The sequence below is a fragment of the Olea europaea genome, chromosome 18 (assembly GCF_002742605.1).
Source record: "Olea europaea var. sylvestris chromosome 18, O_europaea_v1, whole genome shotgun sequence".
In the NCBI taxonomy this organism is placed as follows: domain Eukaryota; kingdom Viridiplantae; phylum Streptophyta; class Magnoliopsida; order Lamiales; family Oleaceae; genus Olea; species Olea europaea.
The window spans coordinates 9,499,454-9,517,235 of record NC_036254.1 but is presented as its reverse complement, the minus strand read 5'-3'; the positions used below and the strand labels follow the sequence as shown (position 1 = coordinate 9,517,235).

General features: G+C 32.5%; 1 protein-coding gene and 1 long non-coding RNA gene across 3 annotated transcripts; one reads left to right on the top strand and one right to left on the bottom strand.

The window, feature by feature from the left end:
• Positions 1 to 1,564: 1,564 nt before the first annotated feature.
• LOC111367405 lies at positions 1,565 to 5,484 on the bottom strand. 2 transcript variants are annotated; one of them, XR_002697811.1, is made up of 5 exons: positions 5,344 to 5,484; positions 4,708 to 5,255; positions 4,489 to 4,594; positions 4,162 to 4,419; positions 1,565 to 1,822 (listed from the first exon to the last, which is right to left on the bottom strand). It is a non-coding gene; the product is annotated as an uncharacterized LOC111367405 (long non-coding RNA). The 2 variants fall into 2 exon arrangements; XR_002697810.1 differs by having other exon boundaries at positions 1,565 to 4,419.
• Positions 5,485 to 16,451: 10,967 nt separating this feature from the next.
• On the top strand, positions 16,452 to 17,462 carry LOC111367404 (zinc finger protein ZAT10-like). The gene has a single exon (XM_022988258.1). The coding sequence runs from the start codon at positions 16,549 to 16,551 to the stop codon at positions 17,383 to 17,385; it is 837 nt and encodes a 278-aa protein (XP_022844026.1). The 5' UTR covers positions 16,452 to 16,548; the 3' UTR covers positions 17,386 to 17,462.
• The last annotated feature ends 320 nt before the right edge of the window (positions 17,463 to 17,782 follow it).

The following is a 17,782-nucleotide window of genomic DNA, read 5'->3' as shown; positions in this document are numbered from 1 at the left end:
AACAAGAGTGGGAAAATGACCTAAATTTGCTACAGAGAAGTTTAAGGACCAATTTGGAATTGGTCGCAAACTACACAAACGGCACGGGCTCCAAAGAAAAAGTCTGCGCATTCATGAAGAATTACAGGGCGCCAACATTATTTGACTCAAACTCTTATCGGGATATGATTCTATCATCCATTTTATCAAAGGCCATTTTGGAAAACAGACCACATAATACACAAAAGAAACACCACAAAGAATATGTCTATTAGGGGCAATTAATTCAAGAAGATGAAGATTCAAAGTTGGGTTTGAAAATTAAAGAAAGAGAAATATGATTTTTCACTTACCATTCATTATTTCGATTCCGGGTAATGTTATTCCAAAACATTTTGTATAATTTACATATCAATATGTTAGGCTAACTCTTTTCACATACTAGATGAAGATGAAACTTATTTCTTATTTATTTTTAATTCAAGATAAGTAGTTTAGTTAATTTCATGTTGTTCTTGATTAATCTTGCATGCTTAATTTCATTATTCGATTGTGAGGTGATTAGTCACAAATTCATCAGATGACGCTTTTCAAATGTGCCTATTTCCTCATACTTTAAAGGAATGTGTATGAGAATGACTGATTTCACTACTTTCTGCCTTTTGGGAGCATCATTTTATGAAATAACATGGTACGAAAATTCCCCTTGAATCATAAATTAACTCCATAAATTCAAGTAAAAGGACCTCAAGAGCTATTTAAAAACATGGGGAAAATTCAGTGATTACTTCAAAAAATGCCCAATTTGGATATTCCTGAAAATGTAGAGATCTATATCTTCTATACAATCCTGCATATTGAATACCATAACATGGTCGACACTATAACAAGAGGATCAATCATGGATATTCCCTTAGACAATGCCTCAAATCTTTTTGAGAAAATAATAGAAAATCAGTCTATGTGGCAATAAACAGGGTGTGTCAAGGAAAATAGCATGAATTTACAACATTGACTTAGCTACATGATTAGCAACCCAAATGAAATCATTGACAAAGAAGTTAGATAGCCTTATTCGGAATGTGAGCATGGTATACCAGCCAACACCATTTGCACAGATTGCGGGGCAGATCATACTGCTAAAATTTGTCCTATAGCCTCCATGCAAATGAACCAACCCAAGGAGGTTAGTTAAACGCAAAACTTTTAGTGGCAACAAAGCGATAAGTACTCCAACACATATAATCCGGAGTAGAGGAATCACCCAAATTTCTCATGGACTAATAATCAAGGACAAGGATAAGGATAGGGAGATAATTTCCAAGCAAGACCGCTGGAGTTTCAACAACAGTAATAGCAACCTAGAAGGTCATCAGTTGTGGAATTATTGAATCCGAAGATTACTAAGATAAAACTATTCTTCAAAACCATCATGCTACAATTAAAATTTTGGAAAATCGAATGGGTCAGGTGGTAACTGCACTAGTAGGCAGAACTCAAGGGACTTTACCAAGCAATACAAAAGCAAATCCTAAAGAACAAATACATGCCATCACTACTCGAATTGAAGTTCAATTACCAGAAATAACATTGAAAAGACCATCTATTACCACAGAAAAAGTTTCTACTATGAGTGAGGAACACGTAGATCAGCTTAATAGAGGAAATTTAGGTAGATACATCAGATAGTCTACAATTTAAGGCAACCATTGCTATCAAGAAATACATACCATTCTCGTAAAAATTGCAAAAATACAAGCTTGATAAGTAGTTCGCGAAGTGTTTGGAGGTGTTCAGAAAGATTCACATCAATGTACCATTTGCAAAGCCTTAGCCCAAATGCCTGAGTATGCGAAATTTATGAAGGACGTATTCCTAAATAAAAGGAAGCTAAAAGATAATGAAATGGTAATGCTGATCAAAGGATGCAGTGTAATACTTCAAAAACAACTTACTGCCAAAATTAAAAGATCCAAAAAAATTTACTATTCCTTGTTACATTGGTAATAAACGCATAGAACAGGCATCACGTGATTTAAAAGCAATTGTTAATTTAACGCCTTTGTCTCTTTTTAGGAAACTAGATTTAGGGAAAGCAAAAGCTACTTTAGTTATACTATAGTTGGCAGACAGATCAATCAAGTACATAATGAGGATTGTTGAAGATATTTTAGTGAAGATTGACAAATTTTTATTCCCAGCAGACTTTATCATCATAACATGAAAGAAGACAAAACATCTCTCTCATACTAGATTATCCATTTTTCACTATTGATAGAGCATTGATTGATATGCAGAATGAACTATTGACCCTTAGGATGAATAGTGAAGAATCGACCAGCAACGTCTTCGATGCACTCAAATTCGATGATGAACCAGATTCTTTTTGTGTAATTGATATAATAAATACGGCAATGATGGAGGTATTCAAATTTATCATCCTTAAGATCCACTTGAGGCACAATTGGCTCATTCTAAAGAACTATCATCTGACTAAAAAAAGATAGAAGAATGTGTTCAGTAGTTGAAAGGCAATCTTCCAATTTTGAATCTGACACAGTTAGATCTAGGTAAAGACCCTACAATACCTTTACCATCAATTCAAAAAGATCCAGTTCATGAACTTAAACAGTTGCCTTCACACTCACATTATGCCTTCTTGGAAGAGAAAAATACACCTCCAATAATCATCTTAAATGTTTTTAACAAAGATGAAGAAGATCAACTATTGAGGGTACTTCGAGATCATAAAACAGCAATTGGAGGACTATCTTAACATAAAAGAGATCATCCCTTCTCCTTATATGTACAAAATTTTGATGGAATAAGAGTTTAAATTGTCAATAGAGCGGCATCTTAGATTAAATTCAAATATGTAGGAGGCTGTGAAGGCAGAAGTACTGAAATTATTGAATGCTTGGACATATATCCTATATCAAATAGTAATTAAGTTAGTCCAATATATGTAGTACTAGAGAATGGAGGAATTATAATCTGGTTAATGAAAACAACAAGTTGATTCCTCAAAGCATAGTCATAGATTGAAGAGTTTATATTGACCATCACAAACTCAACAATGCAGCTAGGAAGGATCGCATTTTTCCTTTCTTTCATTGATAAGATGTTAAAGAGACTCGTTTGACAATTACATTACTACTTTCTGGATGGGTATTTAGGCTATAATCATATTCCTATAGCACTAGAAGATCAGGAGAAGACTATATTTACTTGTCGACAATGCAACTAGGAAGGATCACTTTTTTCCTTACAAGTGAAGAAATAAAATATTTAACCATTGAAGGTCAAGAATTGAATTAATTTATGACTATGATATGTTACATACATCTTCACGTGCGTATGTTGGTTTTGCATTGGATAAGTAGAGATTAATTTTAGTAATGTGATTTTGAAGCATTTCATAGTATAACTCAAAATTTACAATTTTAAGCCTAGCTACAGATTACCTACCCATGTTTGTGAAAATTTTTGTTTCAGTTAAGCAGACAAATAATTGTTCGAGTTTGGAAGTATTTGATAAGTCTATTTTATATTTTTATGCACTTATCTGAGTCATTAAACTAGATCAATTATTGTTAATTTGGATAAATTGAGTCTTAATTTTATATAAATTTCATTTGTTAGTATAGTTCGATGTAAATTAATGGAATTGGAGAAAATGGCAAAATAGAAAAATCAAAAGTTTAGAGACTAAATTGCACAAATTTAGTAGATGATTCTGAGCACATAATGACAATTGGAGGGTTCAATTGAATGCGTTGGAAAAGAAATGAATTGAACAAGAATGGAAAAAGGATATCGATATGCCACCGAGAAGTTTAGGAACCAATTTGCTATTGATCTTAATCAACACAAATGACTTAGGTTTCAGAGGGAGCCAATAGTTGAACCAATGCGAGTTCCAGTAGACGTCGACTCATTTTAGACTTGACTAATTGAATTTATTATTTGACTCAAACTCTTATCAAGATGCGAGTCCGTCATTTATTTTACCTACCTTATATAGTTTTGGATGACAGACCGTATAATACACCAAAACAAACCATAAAGAAGTGGTCTAGCATGCAATTCAAAGGCAATTAATGCTATAAGCTGAAGATTTAACGTTTTGTTGGAAATTAACAAAGAAGAAATTTGATTTTTCACTGGAATAAAATAAATTACCTCTGCGATGCATTTGCCAACCACTTGTTGAGGTCTTCAACTTTTGTAGGATCTACTTTCCTTAAAGGATCATATACTTGAATGTTCAACAATTTTCTCCTCCTTAAGGGATTAGTGTATGGAGAAAGCATCACGGTTGCTTTTCTCTTAACTCGATGCCCTTTCCAACAGTCAACTCAGAATTCGGATCGTCAATCTCAATGATTTTATTACTAGGTTGGAAAACATGTGAAGATGTTGAAAGCTCCCCAGAATCGTCTATAAAAGTTGATGAAACACAATTCAATCCATTTTAACACACAATATTGAAATGTAAATTAATTTTACCTTTGTTAAATATGTTTGAATCATCTTTCGTCCCAACCGCCTTCTCTATTACCTCATCTTGTCGAGCTTCTTCGGTCTAAAAATTCTCTCCAGTCCAGACTAAAGGCTGTTGTTGGAACACAACTATGACGGATGAAGGATCTTGCCCAAATCCCACAAATGGGACCCAACATAAAAATTATTTGTAGTTTATTGTAAAAAGTAAAAGAGAGAATATACCATCATCATATGTAGGAAAAGCCTTGTTTTGCTTATTCAATGTGACTTCTTCATGAGATCATTCTTCAATAATCACCTCATGTTGCTCTCTTGCCTTTTTGTTTAGTTGATTGCTGTACTAAAAGCTCGATCATCAAATTCGCTTCTCTTAGACTGAACTCCACCTCTACCAGTCAATTGGAGAAAGAAATCAATTTTTCTTTCTACTCGATCGAAGCGCTCTGACATCTCACCTCACAGCCTCTCTTCAACTCTTCTTATTTCTTGTTTTAGTATATGAGTGATATAGTCATAAGAAGGAGAGGGTCGTCTAGTTGTTTTAGATGAATGTAGATGGCTAGAAACAGATAGTCGATCCGACGTCTTAGGACATTGTGGGCGATCGGAACTTGATTATGCATCATCACTTTCAGAATTTTTTGGCCTTCATCCTCTGAAGTGACATTATCCAGCTTAGGATCCACTTCATCATTAGAAGGTCCAGATTCCTTCCAAAACAGCTCCAACAATTCATCATTTGTAGGATTTAGCACACAATGTACCTCTATCTGAAAATACAAAAATGTATAATTATTCAGCAAATTGTTTTGTTATAGTTATCGATACACTATGTATATTTTGATAAACAAAACTCACATTTGACGATACAAAAAATGTGCAAAGGATATCCCCTCTAACTTGCTTGCACATTTCCTAGGCTATCATTCTTGGAATTCTGGAATCATCTGTTACACGATCGAATTTCTTTCCAACACTAGGAATTGCTTCAAACGCCCAAATATGTACAATCATAAGTAACATAATTAAAAAGAAAATGTAATGTTTAAATGATTTTAGAACATATTACATATTACATAATTGCAAGGGAAAATCCATGCAGAGAATAAGGATATCGCTGAGAAGTCGTATAACTCTTCAACATTTTTTCCAACTTACGTTTAAACACTCTAATAGTGTACTCGTATGACTTTTTCCCCACAAATAGTTGTTAAATCTATCAAGATCATCCACCAAATAAAACCACCATGGGTTATATGTATTCTCCTCTGCTGCCAAAAGCACGTACATCAATATGATGAGGAGACCCAACTTATATTTATTGTTCTTATGCTTGCAACGTTTGAAAACATCTAACAATAAACCTTTTTATTTTGCCTTGCAACGCTTGAAACGTTCTTTCACGAGTCTACAATTTTATCCTAGTGTCGGATTCTCGTTCTCCAAATCCCCAACTTTAAGCCCAATCACCAATGTGAATTCTTGCAATCCAAATTTTGCAAACTTGTCTCCAACTTTAATCCATACTTCATTTTCTTTTGAGGTACTTATCGACGTCATAATCAACTGGTGGACTAATTGGGATGCAAGCTTTATGTTTTTCAAGCTTAACAAATGTCCAAAGCAACAATTTGTGAATAGGTCCTGATACTTGTCATCTAAGCTATAGAAAACTTCATCAATCAATTTCATCCTACACCTATTACTTATCTTCACGTTCACTACGTCTTCAGCATCCATTTTTCCTATTGTAAAATGTAAAACATTAATTAAGTTATAAATCTTATTTCTCAAAACAATCATTTACCAAATTTAGACAAAAATAACTTACAAGCTCTAGGGAACACAATAGAGAAATGAACTTATCTATATCTAAAATTTACTCTCATTTCATTGTGAACTATGTTTCTCAAAGGCAAATCAAGTGTGGCCATGCTAAAGTACTAAAGATGTATACAAATGTAAACATACACATATACATGCCATCGAAGTTAAGAAAGCAACATGGATTATTGAAAGAAGAATTATAGGTTACATCACTTGCACTATCTCTACTTGTTAGTATGTATTCTCAGTGCAAATTACCCATTTTAGTATGAACACATAGATGCATCCTGTCCTAAAATTTCAACTTTGCATAATTTGGTTAAACTATTTTCAATATGTACCCTTAAAGATGCCTGACCAACCAAAGCTTATTCTAAGTCAAACTTCAAAATGATTTTGAAGCGATTACGTTCTCTCTAACCCACATTTGAATATTTAACTAGAGTATGAGAGTCTGATATATGTTACTAAACAAGCTCTCATACTGAAAAGAAGATAAGAGGTAGCATAATGCACTTCTTCACAATTAGTTTAAATAATTATGTCCCATACCTTCATCTTTTGGTTAGTTTATACAACACCCAACAATCAAAACTATAAAACATAGCAAGAACTAAATAAATTTATTATGTATATCTAAAATACACCCGGAACTTATATGAACTTCAACTCCCCATTCATAAACTAAGCCCAAAAAACCATTTTTGACATACAGAAACATCATCAAATCATCATTGTCTTCAAATAATAGGCATCAATGCATAGTTCTAAATATGTTGCACAAACTCTCACCTGGTAATTTGTATTTCATGTCTACACATGGAAAGCTCCAAGGCAACACAAAATTGTAGCAAAGCTATGAAACATTGTCACTTCAACCTCAGACTAACGCCTTAAATGTGTCACACCTCTATAATATACAATGCAAATAATGATTTACAAGTTAGTATCAATGATTTGACGTATAAACTGCTTTAGATAGTGTTTCAAATACGTAACTACTAACACACAAAAAGGACCGAATGTCAAATGTTATCAATCCATTTATTTCAAATCAGATAAATACAGTAAAGTAAAGCATAAGGCCACGATTACTATGCATTACCAAAGAAATTCTCATTAATCAAATAATTCTGTTTAGCAAGATTCAAATTCAATGTACGCTTTTTGTCACTCCTACAATTTAAATGGAGTCACTACTCTGATTAACCAACAACGAAATTCAGACATCTCGAGAATCTTTTCATTATTATCAAAGCATAGTTAAAAAAAAGCCTTCTGTATTTAAAGTTAACAAGAAAAACTAAGAGGGTGACTAAAGGAAAACAAATTTCATTAATGTACAACTTTAAATTGATAAATACAGGCACTTCACCCTAGTAACAACGTTGAGCAAGACAAGAGGGCGGATTCACTCTTCCCAATCTACCAAATAATAACCCTCATATCCAAAATGTTCAAAATTGCATTCATTATCTCCAGATGCAATTAAGTTTTAACGGAATACCACCACAAAAGTATTCGTCACAATAAAACTTTTTGTCACTTTTAAATAAATATTCTTGCATAATATGAAATTCAACTTTCTATAGCTTTTATTTTTTTCCCCCAAATATCTATTGTACAACCATACTTTTCATAAGGTTAACCAATGTTTTACATGCCCTTCACATAAATTGACCATATTCTCCGAAAAAATCTCATATACGAAGGCCATCGTACCACTTTGAAAGTGACTCATCAACTAGCTTTACCAAGGTGCTCCTAAATCCAATGCTGATGGTTGAGAGACGAAGGCAAGAAGCTGATCAGGGGGCTAATAAAAGGAGAAGGCTACCACACTGATTTTTAATTATATGCGGAATTAAATCCCACTCCCAATTATCATCCACACGTTTATACTGAAGAAGTTCACAATGCTATTGGCTTTTCATTATTTTGGAGAAATTAATAACATCAATCACATAAATAAATTGATAAAGCTCTCTTATCCTCTACAGTATTTAAATGTCTAAACAACAAAATCATTCTATCATTTATTTCTATTTAACAGCAGTTTAAACTATAAAAATGTGAATAATAATTGATCAATATCATGATTACAACCTATGATTCTCGACTTGAGAAGGCATGAGATGAAGAAGCCATACTTTTAATTTGTGCTCACTTTCATAGTCGCAATAGTAAGGAGAGGAATCTCCACAAATTTATAGTCGATTTCGGGAGATTTCCACAAAGGGGAAGAAGAAGAGAGACATTGATTTTTAAATTTGGGAGAATAGTTTTTACCTGAGGAGAAAATGGGTGAATGAGGGAATTTGGAAGGATTTTTGTGTTAAAATGTGAAGGATAGTTTGGTCATTTTATCAATTAAACTATTCTGATTTTTTTTTTCTCTTTTTTGTATTGGTCAAAGGCCATTTGTCCAATATTATTAGGAAACCCGACTGTCTCACCAAATTCCCCAAAATATAGTTGTAGAGAATCATCATAAATCTTTTGATTTTTGCAGACATGACAATGGTTGCTTTTATTAGGAGTAACAAGTGTTTTTCTTTTTATTTGCTTCCCAATGTACGAAACAAGGGATAGAAATTAGGGAAATTATCATAAACTATTCATAGTTGTGGGTAACAATTCACCACTTGCATAATTTTCCTCTCAAATCTTCGTTGAATCATAAACTATTCGTAGTTGGGGGTAGCAATTCACCACCCGTATAATTTTTCTTATCAATTCTTCGTTGCATATGACTCTAAAATACTTAAGTTGGGGCTTCTAGTTATAATTGGCTTTTGTTAATTTGATATCGATTAAAAGTAATTGTTCCAATCTTTAGTGCTTTCACTTCTAATTCCAACCTTCGGTCAAATGAATTACAAGAATTTAGGCGGAAACTGTCATTGCGAATGGCTGTCTCCAATTTTTAAAAATTGAAAAAAAAAAAAATAATAATAAATAATACCAATGATTAAAAATGATATATTGTAATGTCAACACGTTGGATCATGGTCTAAATGTTTGGTGCCAATATTTTAGAAAGCCCAATTGACAATACATTTGGTCAAAATAACACAGAATACATTAAGTTTGAAAATTGAGTAAGGTGTTATACCAAAGACGACTGAGGTTTTGGTCAAATACACATGTTATTATTTTTAGATGCCCTAAATAAACAATTAATCCCATCCTTCTATATAAACTTGCAATTTACTTTGCTAGTCTTTCTCTATTCATTCACTTTGCTAGTAAAATCTCATGACTAGGTCATACACGCTTCGGTTAGTATACTTTGTCTTGCAACTTATTTGGTTGTCCGGCATTTCACTAATTTTTATCAAAATTTATTGAAAGTATTCTTAATATAAAAAATATATATTATTCTTTCTAGAAAATAATATTTAAAAATTTTAAAATAATAAAAATTAGTACATCATAAAAGTGGTACAGAATGTATATAAAAATTGAGGAAATTTCACAAAATGTCCATTTTTATCTAGTCATTTGCAAAAATGTCCACCATTATAAAAATGTCTAATTTGAAAGAATTTAGTCCAAAATACATTAATTAACAATTTATAATTCCACACTAAGACAATAAAATGGATATTTTTGCAATATTGTTATTGGCCAATAAAATTTTGACACATAACCTGTTATATTTATTTCAAAAAGTATACATGTCAAATCACAATAAATGCTATGTTTTTCATTGATTCAGAAATGTCGAAAACGACATTTTTTAATATAGAGAAATGTCATATTCATAATGAAATGTCATTATAGACAAATGAAACAGTGTTCAAATGTCGAGAATGACATATGAAATGTCACGAAACATTATTTTAATGTAACTTCTCATGAAAGTCACTTCTCAAAATTCTTGACAAATTGATAAAAAAATCAAATGTCGAGAACGACATTTAAAATATCGAGAATATCATTTCAAAATGTAGCTTTTTATGAAGGACATAATAGACAAGTTGACACTAAATTCAAATGAAATTATGGGATGTTGTTTGGATCATTCATTTGCTTCCTCCACTTCCCCTACAACTCCTAATGCTATCACGAAAAAATTGCCCAAGGCCAAGGAAAAAGCCCTTTTCTCCTTCATTGGAGGGAATGAAGGAGGATGCTAAGACAAATTTTTAAGAACTTTTCGGTAAGAAGGAAGATTGATTCCTTCTTGGTCGGTGGGGTCAAAAGTTGCTGAAGAAAAGACCTAAGAGGATTATCAGAGATAGGTAAACAGTAAAGTTCAAGAAATGTATGGCATTCAATATCCCTTCATAGATAGATGTATGGCATTCAATATCCCTTCATAGATGGTGAATTCAATTTGAAGTGAAATTCAGTGGTTTTTGGTCCAAATATTCGTGCGACAAGTCCTAGCATTAGTATGGGTTTGCTAATACGAAAAATTTTCATAGATAGCGTTGGCACTATCAGGCAATCCTCGATATCCACTTTGTACTAAGGTGCTCCCCGCCAATTGTTGGAACAACTCGAGCCGGGCCTGGTCTTGATTTAGAAAGATGGCAGAATGAAGCGCCCCATAGGCTTAGCTTTAAGCCGCAAGCGTTCGGTGTATAAGAAAGATTGGTAACGGACCATTTCTCGTCTGCTCAAACAGATTAAAATATGTCATCTAGTGCTGTCAAGCCAACCAACTCCGACTGACTCAACCAAACTTTGGAGCCGCTTGCAGGCCAACTAGTGAGAAAAATGAGTTAGAAGTGGATAAGCCCATCCCTACCCTGCGGCTTCAAGAGCCAAGTCATTGGAGCTAGCACTTTTTAATTTTGGTTCACATGCCATCAAGCGACCTAAATTTCAACTAAAATATTAAAATTGCAATAGATTAACAATTAATGTTAACTTTACCAAATTTTATTCATACATTTCGTTTGGATGTCACATACCTGGTATAGTAAATAATCAGTTGAGTTCTCACCAAAGGTAGTCTACTTTAAATTTACATTTGTAGTGGTTTGTATTAATTTTAATTCTTTCTAATTAACATTTTTGATTAACCAGTTCACAAAGTTTCCAGGCTCCCACAATGAATAATGCTGAATGACAATCCCCTCACAATCTTGGGGTCTGCGATTATTTTAATCGTGAGTCTCACTTCTTGTATATGAGAGGGTTGTCAACCATAATGTCAAAGCTACTGTACTTGTAGCATAATTCACCCACAATTGGTAGTAAAAATACTTTGAGCAACACACGTGGATTGTAATCTTTTATTATTCTAATTAATAGAACACTCGGTCTCATTTTTTACCACCATTAAAAATAGATTTTTGAAAAAAGATAAGTTTTAAAAAGTAATTTTTTTAAGAATATATGATTAAAAAGTATAAAAAAGTTTTTAGTTTATATGTAAATATTTTATTGTAATAATGTGATTGAAATGAGTTTGAGAAAATAAAATTATATTTTAATGATTGTTAAACAGGGCTTAATTAATTATACAAAAAAAAGTACAATTCGATTAAAGAAAACAGAAGCCTATGCTCTGAGTATGTACCTAAACAAAACTGGTAGCTATCCATAGCTTGACTCGGCCCAACACGGGTCGAATTCATTCTTATTTGGCTGCTGCTATTTTGTTACAATATTTATTTAACTGCAATTCCGGTCTGCGACTGCGAGCATGTTTGACCGAGCTTAAAAAGATTATTTTATGAATAAATTTGCTTAAAAGTAAATAAATAATTTTATTCTATTTATTCTAGTTTTTTATAACTCAAAAACAAATAAGTTATATATTTTAATCGTAACTTATAATTTAATTGAAACGTTGTCAATGAAAGCATTGGAATCTTCATTCATTTAATTTTTTTCATGTTCATCTCCCCTAACTATTAATTTTAGTGCGAGTCGGTTCAAATTAATGGAAATCATCCACTTATTTGATTAGCAGGTGACCCATTTTTGTAAGGGCATTTTGGTCTATTTACGTTTATTACCATCAAACTTCTTAGGATAATCATACCCATATTGTTTGAAAAATAGACGTTCATAAATTATATTCAAATAAAATATATTTTATGTTCATAAAATTGGATGGAATTTTAACTTACCAAAATCAAATACGTAAAGTAGAAACGAGAAATGTCTGCATACGAATTTGGTCGAAGTAAGAGTTTGACTCCTTCTCTTTAAGACGATACTGCCACACATGTGTGCTAACGATTTTCTAGTATTTGTCTCTCAAAATACAATGATCACATCCCGCAATAGGAGCACTCCAAATTACGTGTACCAACGAACCTATTTTTATTTTGAACCCTCTCGATATAAAACTTAACTCCAAATAAATTGAGAATTTTGAAGTGAATATACATTAGTATGATAATACAATCATGAAGTGAATGAATTAATGAAAAAAAACACATGTAGTTTATATATAAATATTGAAAAGATTTGTATCAGAAGACACAATCTATGAAAGAGAATGACTATTTGAATTAGTCCTTATATTTAAAGAAACGCATCTATTGAAAAATAATAATACCAAAAGCCACAATCTTTCATATAGAAGGACACATCTTTTTCAGCAAAATAATTTTCTAGAATATTCTATAATATTTTACGTCATTTTTCAACAATTCACGTATTTAAATGATTTAAAGTTGCATTAACTTTCCATTAATCAAATAACAATTTTCACTTAAATAATTAAGAATTAATCAAAATAAATTTCATATGCAAATTTTCAATAATCCCCCACATTACTAAAATTCAATATAAATGACTATGCAAATTCCAAAGAGAGTTCAAGCAAAAAGCTATTTGCATTTCCATAATCCCCCACTTGAACAACTCTTAGATTTTATAAGTGCTTTAGAAAATTCAAGGCTTGAAACATTCTCATAAAAATGGCCTATCTTTACACTTATATAGGGGATCTCCTATTAAGAGTATCCGCATTACCCTACTTGGTTTGTCCAAGATATATGAATCATTAAAAGTGTAACTTAACCTAAAACTCTCTGCAAATAACATTTTTCTTATCATATGAATGACCGGGAGTTAATTCCAATTACTTATTGAATTTTCATACTTTAGTTGTCCCATTAAATCAAGAGCTTGGGATCTCCAATCAACAATGTTGGATTACCATTTCAAAGATTCTTATATAATATGCTCTAAGCACGTTCCCATCAATATGCAGTATACTTGATCTCTTGGTAAATGCTTTCTCTTAGTGGAACCACGAGTTTATACCATTTGAGATCAACTTCTTTACAGTATTATGTTTATGACATATATGTCTAGACTTACCATTACAAGTGACTTCGTATCTCATTAAATACAACGAGCCAATGATTTATTTAATGGATACAAATTGTCACCGACTAAAAAATTCTCTCATGAAGCTATATGCTTCTAACTAGCACTATCTAAAGCTTTATCTTCTTTCAAACAACAAGGTAAGCGGATTTTTATAAAATCACTACACTAGTCAATCACTTTTGCTTGTGGATTTCAAATCATGAGTATTCAACTTTCATATTAAACCATTACAATGCACTTCAATTTTATGAATATTATTCAAATATTTCAATTGTTGTTGCATATCCAAAACAAATGTCATAATCGACTTCCATCCATCCCATTTTATCTACTTTTGACTTAGTGTGCATCTAATTTTTTTTAATATGATTTAAATTAAATAAAAATTGAAATGGATCTAAATGCTTCAAATGGTAAAATGCCAAACCCTGTTTTTTTTTTTTTTATTATGGGGGAACCCATAGCCTCACCCGAAGCCAGCTAGGTAAATAGTACTAGATAAGCCCGGTGTGACAAGTTCGACCAAAAAAGTGTTGATAGGGAGAATTGAACTCGTAACCAAAGATCTCCGCACTCATCTACTCCACCAACTCGACTACCCTATTCCAGACCCTGTTTGTTGAAATATTAAAGCATGGGCAATGCATTCCCCTTTCCCCCAACCAACGACGATGCTTAGGATGACTGCACGTGCAATGTGAAAATTCAGTAGGCGATGGAAACAAGGCAACATGTTGAAATTTGGTGGATGTCCGTAGGAGTAGACATCGAAAGTGTTAGTCTAGCTATTTCAATATCCAAAATCACCATTTATACTTTGGATATTTCGTAAACACGAAAATTGTTACACAGTTATCTTTAGTCGACTATTCGAGTGTCAAAGTCGGGCACATGTTGGTGGTTATCTGGAAGTTCCAACGTTTATAAAGTTTAAATAGTTAGCACAAAATGGCTTGAGAATCAGTTTTTCAATCGAATTTGGTTGACATGTTTAGCATTACATTTTGTAATTAAGGGTGTCAATTGCATATTAATTTCATATAAAATATAGTACGAGGCAACAAATCAAAGTTGTGTTGTCCCTTCACATCTTATTTTTCCTCGTATTGTTGAGTAATAACAATATTGGAAAATGTTCTTGTATAGGCCTGGGCATGGTCTAGTTCAATTAGATTTTACGTAGAATCGAACCGGACTCAAAATTTTCAGGTATTTAGTAGGTTGAACCGTCGGGTTCAAATTTAATTATAGAATCGCTTAGATTCAGTTCCGTTCGATTCAATTCTTTCAGTTTAGTTCAATTCCATTTGATTCCTAGATTCTGTACTATAATTAATTTTTTTTAATATTTACAAATCTACATTAATTCAACTAATGACATGTTCAATTTTAGTTCTTAAAAAATAACGTAGTCTAATTTTATATGTTTTTTGCGTTTCTCTTTTGCTGAGTATTTTTTTTTTTTTTTTGCATAAATTTGATTGTTAAAATAATAGGAAGAGGAATATAGTGAACTTACAATAATTAAAAGAGACGCTGTCGAGTTTCAATTTGATTTCTTCAGAATGGTAAAAATGAAACTACGTTAGAATAACATATTTTTGTAAAATTTATGTCAATTTGATTAAGTTGTGCTTGAACTAAAAATTAGAAAAAGGAAAATCATATTTATGGGGTTTGAGCTGAATTAACTAGTTACAAATTTATTTAGAAAAAATAAAATAATTTGGTTTATTTAAAATAAATAAATTTAAAAAATTAGGGAGATTCGGTTCTTAATCTAGAGCCAAGAACCGAATTGGATCTGTCGATTCTTGATTCAGATATCCATTTAGGTATTTAACTTATTAAGAACTGCTCGGTTCGGGTCCGGTTCAATTCGAAAGTTTTGCCCAACCCTATTCTTGTATGTAATGTATTTTGTTATTCTTCGCTTCCGTTTCTTCTTTTTTTCTTTTGTTTTTATTGTGCATTAGTGCGTGTTTTGTAAAGTTTTTGTTTAGTAAAAAGTTAATCAAACTACATTTTTAACCACATAATATCTTAAATCCACAATTTTTATTAACTTTTCACCATATATTTTATGAAATTCATCAACTTTAATCAACTATTAGAAAAATCAAACAGTCCCCTAGAAAAATTTCTTATTTTATCTAATTCTTATTGGGCAAAAATTAGGCTGTATTTTGCTTCAAAAATTGACCGAGTGACCTATAGTCCATATTTGGTATAAATTCTTTAAAACTTATTTTTTCTCAAATTTATTTTTAATCATATTGGTTCAATATAATATTTTTGTACGTAAATTCATAATTTTATTTTTATTTTTTTCTTTTTAAAAAACTTTGTCTTAAAATTCATTTTTATAAAATTTATTCTAAAAAATAAGTCCTTGTTTAAGCTCCATCCTTTTATAAATTAATTTTTTCAAAACTTATACACACACACACACACATATATATATATATATATATATAGACACACACACACACAAAAATTAAAATTATTTTTTTTAATTTTTGACCATATATTTATCATCAATTTACCATTTAAAATACATTATTTTCCTCAAAATGGGGTCGAAGGCTTATAATACGAAAACCATGTTGCAAATTTCCCCACTAAAAAGTTAAAACATGGGATTTATGATGGCTGCTGCAATTACATGGTGTATTCTAAGACCGTGTATGGATTTTGACTCTTGACTTCTGACTCAGTCCTATTTCTTAGTCTCCCAGTCTTCACTCGCTCCTCAGTCCTCTTTCTTTCTAATCCACTTAAATAATCTGAACCAAACTTGCTTCTATCTATATTCTATTATTAGTAATATTCTTTTTTTTTTCAGCAACTTGAGCAACTACCTTACTTTCTCATCACCTGTCAAGCAACTTCCCCCCTCCACCCCACTCCTTAATCCTATATATTCATATGAATATGCATAAACCTTCCTCACTTCCACTCTCATATTCTTTCAAATCTTTCTTAGTAATTTCAGGTTTTCAGTTGAAGCAAGTTCTTGATATGGCCCTTGAAGCTTTGAATTCGCCCACTACACGGATTCCCGTGTTTTCACTTGAGAACACCAGTCTTGGATCTGTTGAGCCATGTATAAAGGGTAAGCGATCAAAGCGACAACGAAGTGTTGATAGCCATGAACTTAGTGAAGAAGAATATTTAGCTCTATGTCTTATTATGTTGGCTCGCAGCGGTGGCTCCACGGTGGAGAATCAACAGAAACGCTCACAGACTCCTCTTCCGCTGCCCCCGGCACCGCCAGTGATGATGACGTTGGATTCTTCCAAGGTGTTGTACAAATGTTCAGTTTGCAACAAGGCCTTTGGCTCTTACCAAGCTCTGGGCGGACACAAGGCGAGCCACCGGAAGTCCGCCGGACGTAGCGGAGGAGATGACCAATCAACAAATTCCACCACTCTCTCAGCCACCACGAGTGGTGGCAGTGGCAGCGGGAGGACCTACGAGTGTACTATTTGCCACAGGTGTTTTCCCACTGGCCAGGCCTTAGGGGGTCATAAAAGACGCCACTACGAAGGTGGCGCAGCCAGTAACAGTGGCGCTTTTGCCAGCAGTGCAGTGAGTTCATTGGAGGGTATTGGCTCCACTGTCAGTCACCGGAACTTTGACTTGAACCTTCCAGCCTCGCCGGAATTTTGGCCGGGATTCAGCTCCGGTGAAGACGAAGTTGAAAGCCCACATCCGTTGAAAAAGTCGCGTCACTTCTTACAGTCGAAACTGGAAATCTTTTGAATAGGAATCAATTAGACATGGAATTCTGAATTTAGGAAATTAATTTTGGAAATTTTACTATACTGTTTTATTTTTTATTTATTTATTTATTTTTTCTCGCCAATGATTGTTTCATTAATTTATTCTTTAATGAAATTAGAACTTTGTAGAAATATTATATTGTGTTTATAAATACATACTAGAAATTATAATTAAATTTCTACACAATTATCGATGGCAAGATTTTATGAGGTTTAGTTGGCTTTATCTTCTTATTGCTCATAGGTTGGATGATGGGTTGTCAGTTTCAACAACGTTACATTGTCACAAGACTGAAATTTTTTATTCAATTGAGTGTTGGGTAATTAGGGAATACATTTTTATTCCGTCAATTCTTGTTTCTATAAAGATTGCCTCC

Excerpts from the sequence above, each read along its gene's own strand:
- LOC111367404 (XM_022988258.1), top strand. The coding sequence starts at position 16,549 with ATGAATATGCATAAACCTTCCTCACTTCCACTCTCATATTCTTTCAAA.